The 382-nt window shown below is 67.3% G+C and overlaps 1 protein-coding gene across 1 annotated transcript in view; it reads left to right on the top strand.

The window, feature by feature from the left end:
• The window catches only part of PDK2 (pyruvate dehydrogenase kinase, isozyme 2), a 5,173-nt gene that overhangs the window by 4,224 nt on the left and 567 nt on the right, over nucleotides 1-382 (top strand). Inside the window, exons 8-9 of the mRNA XM_010585667.1 lie at nucleotides 7-120; nucleotides 216-382. Of these exons, the coding sequence (XP_010583969.1) occupies nucleotides 7-120; nucleotides 216-356 (255 nt within the window). The 3' untranslated portion in view covers nucleotides 357-382. The remainder of the gene's footprint in view (nucleotides 1-6; nucleotides 121-215) is intronic.

Raw genomic sequence — 382 nt, 5'->3', positions numbered from 1 at the left:
TGCCAGGCTGGCTTTGGCTACGGCTTGCCCATCTCCCGCCTCTACGCCAAGTACTTCCAGGGGGACCTGCAGCTCTTCTCCATGGAGGGCTTCGGCACCGACGCCGTCATCTACCTAAAGGTGGGTCTTTCCCCCAGGATGGGTGGTCGGTGGCCTCTGGGGGGGCGAGGGGGGGGGCGCAGGGCCCTCCCCAGCCCCCCCCGTGTCTCCCGCAGGCCCTGTCCACGGACTCGGTGGAGCGATTGCCCGTCTACAACAAGTCGGCATGGAGGCACTACCAGGCTAGCCAGGAGGCGGGGGACTGGTGCGTCCCCAGTACCGAGCCCAAGAACACCTCCACCTACCGTGTCCCCTAGGATGACCCCCCCCAGGGAGCTCACTG

The sequence above is a fragment of the Haliaeetus leucocephalus genome, unplaced genomic scaffold (genome assembly GCF_000737465.1).
Source record: "Haliaeetus leucocephalus isolate CR32 unplaced genomic scaffold, Haliaeetus_leucocephalus-4.0 Scaffold110, whole genome shotgun sequence".
NCBI classification, from domain to species: domain Eukaryota; kingdom Metazoa; phylum Chordata; class Aves; order Accipitriformes; family Accipitridae; genus Haliaeetus; species Haliaeetus leucocephalus.
Note: the sequence above shows the minus strand (reverse complement) of the source record. Positions and strands in the feature narration are given on the sequence as shown.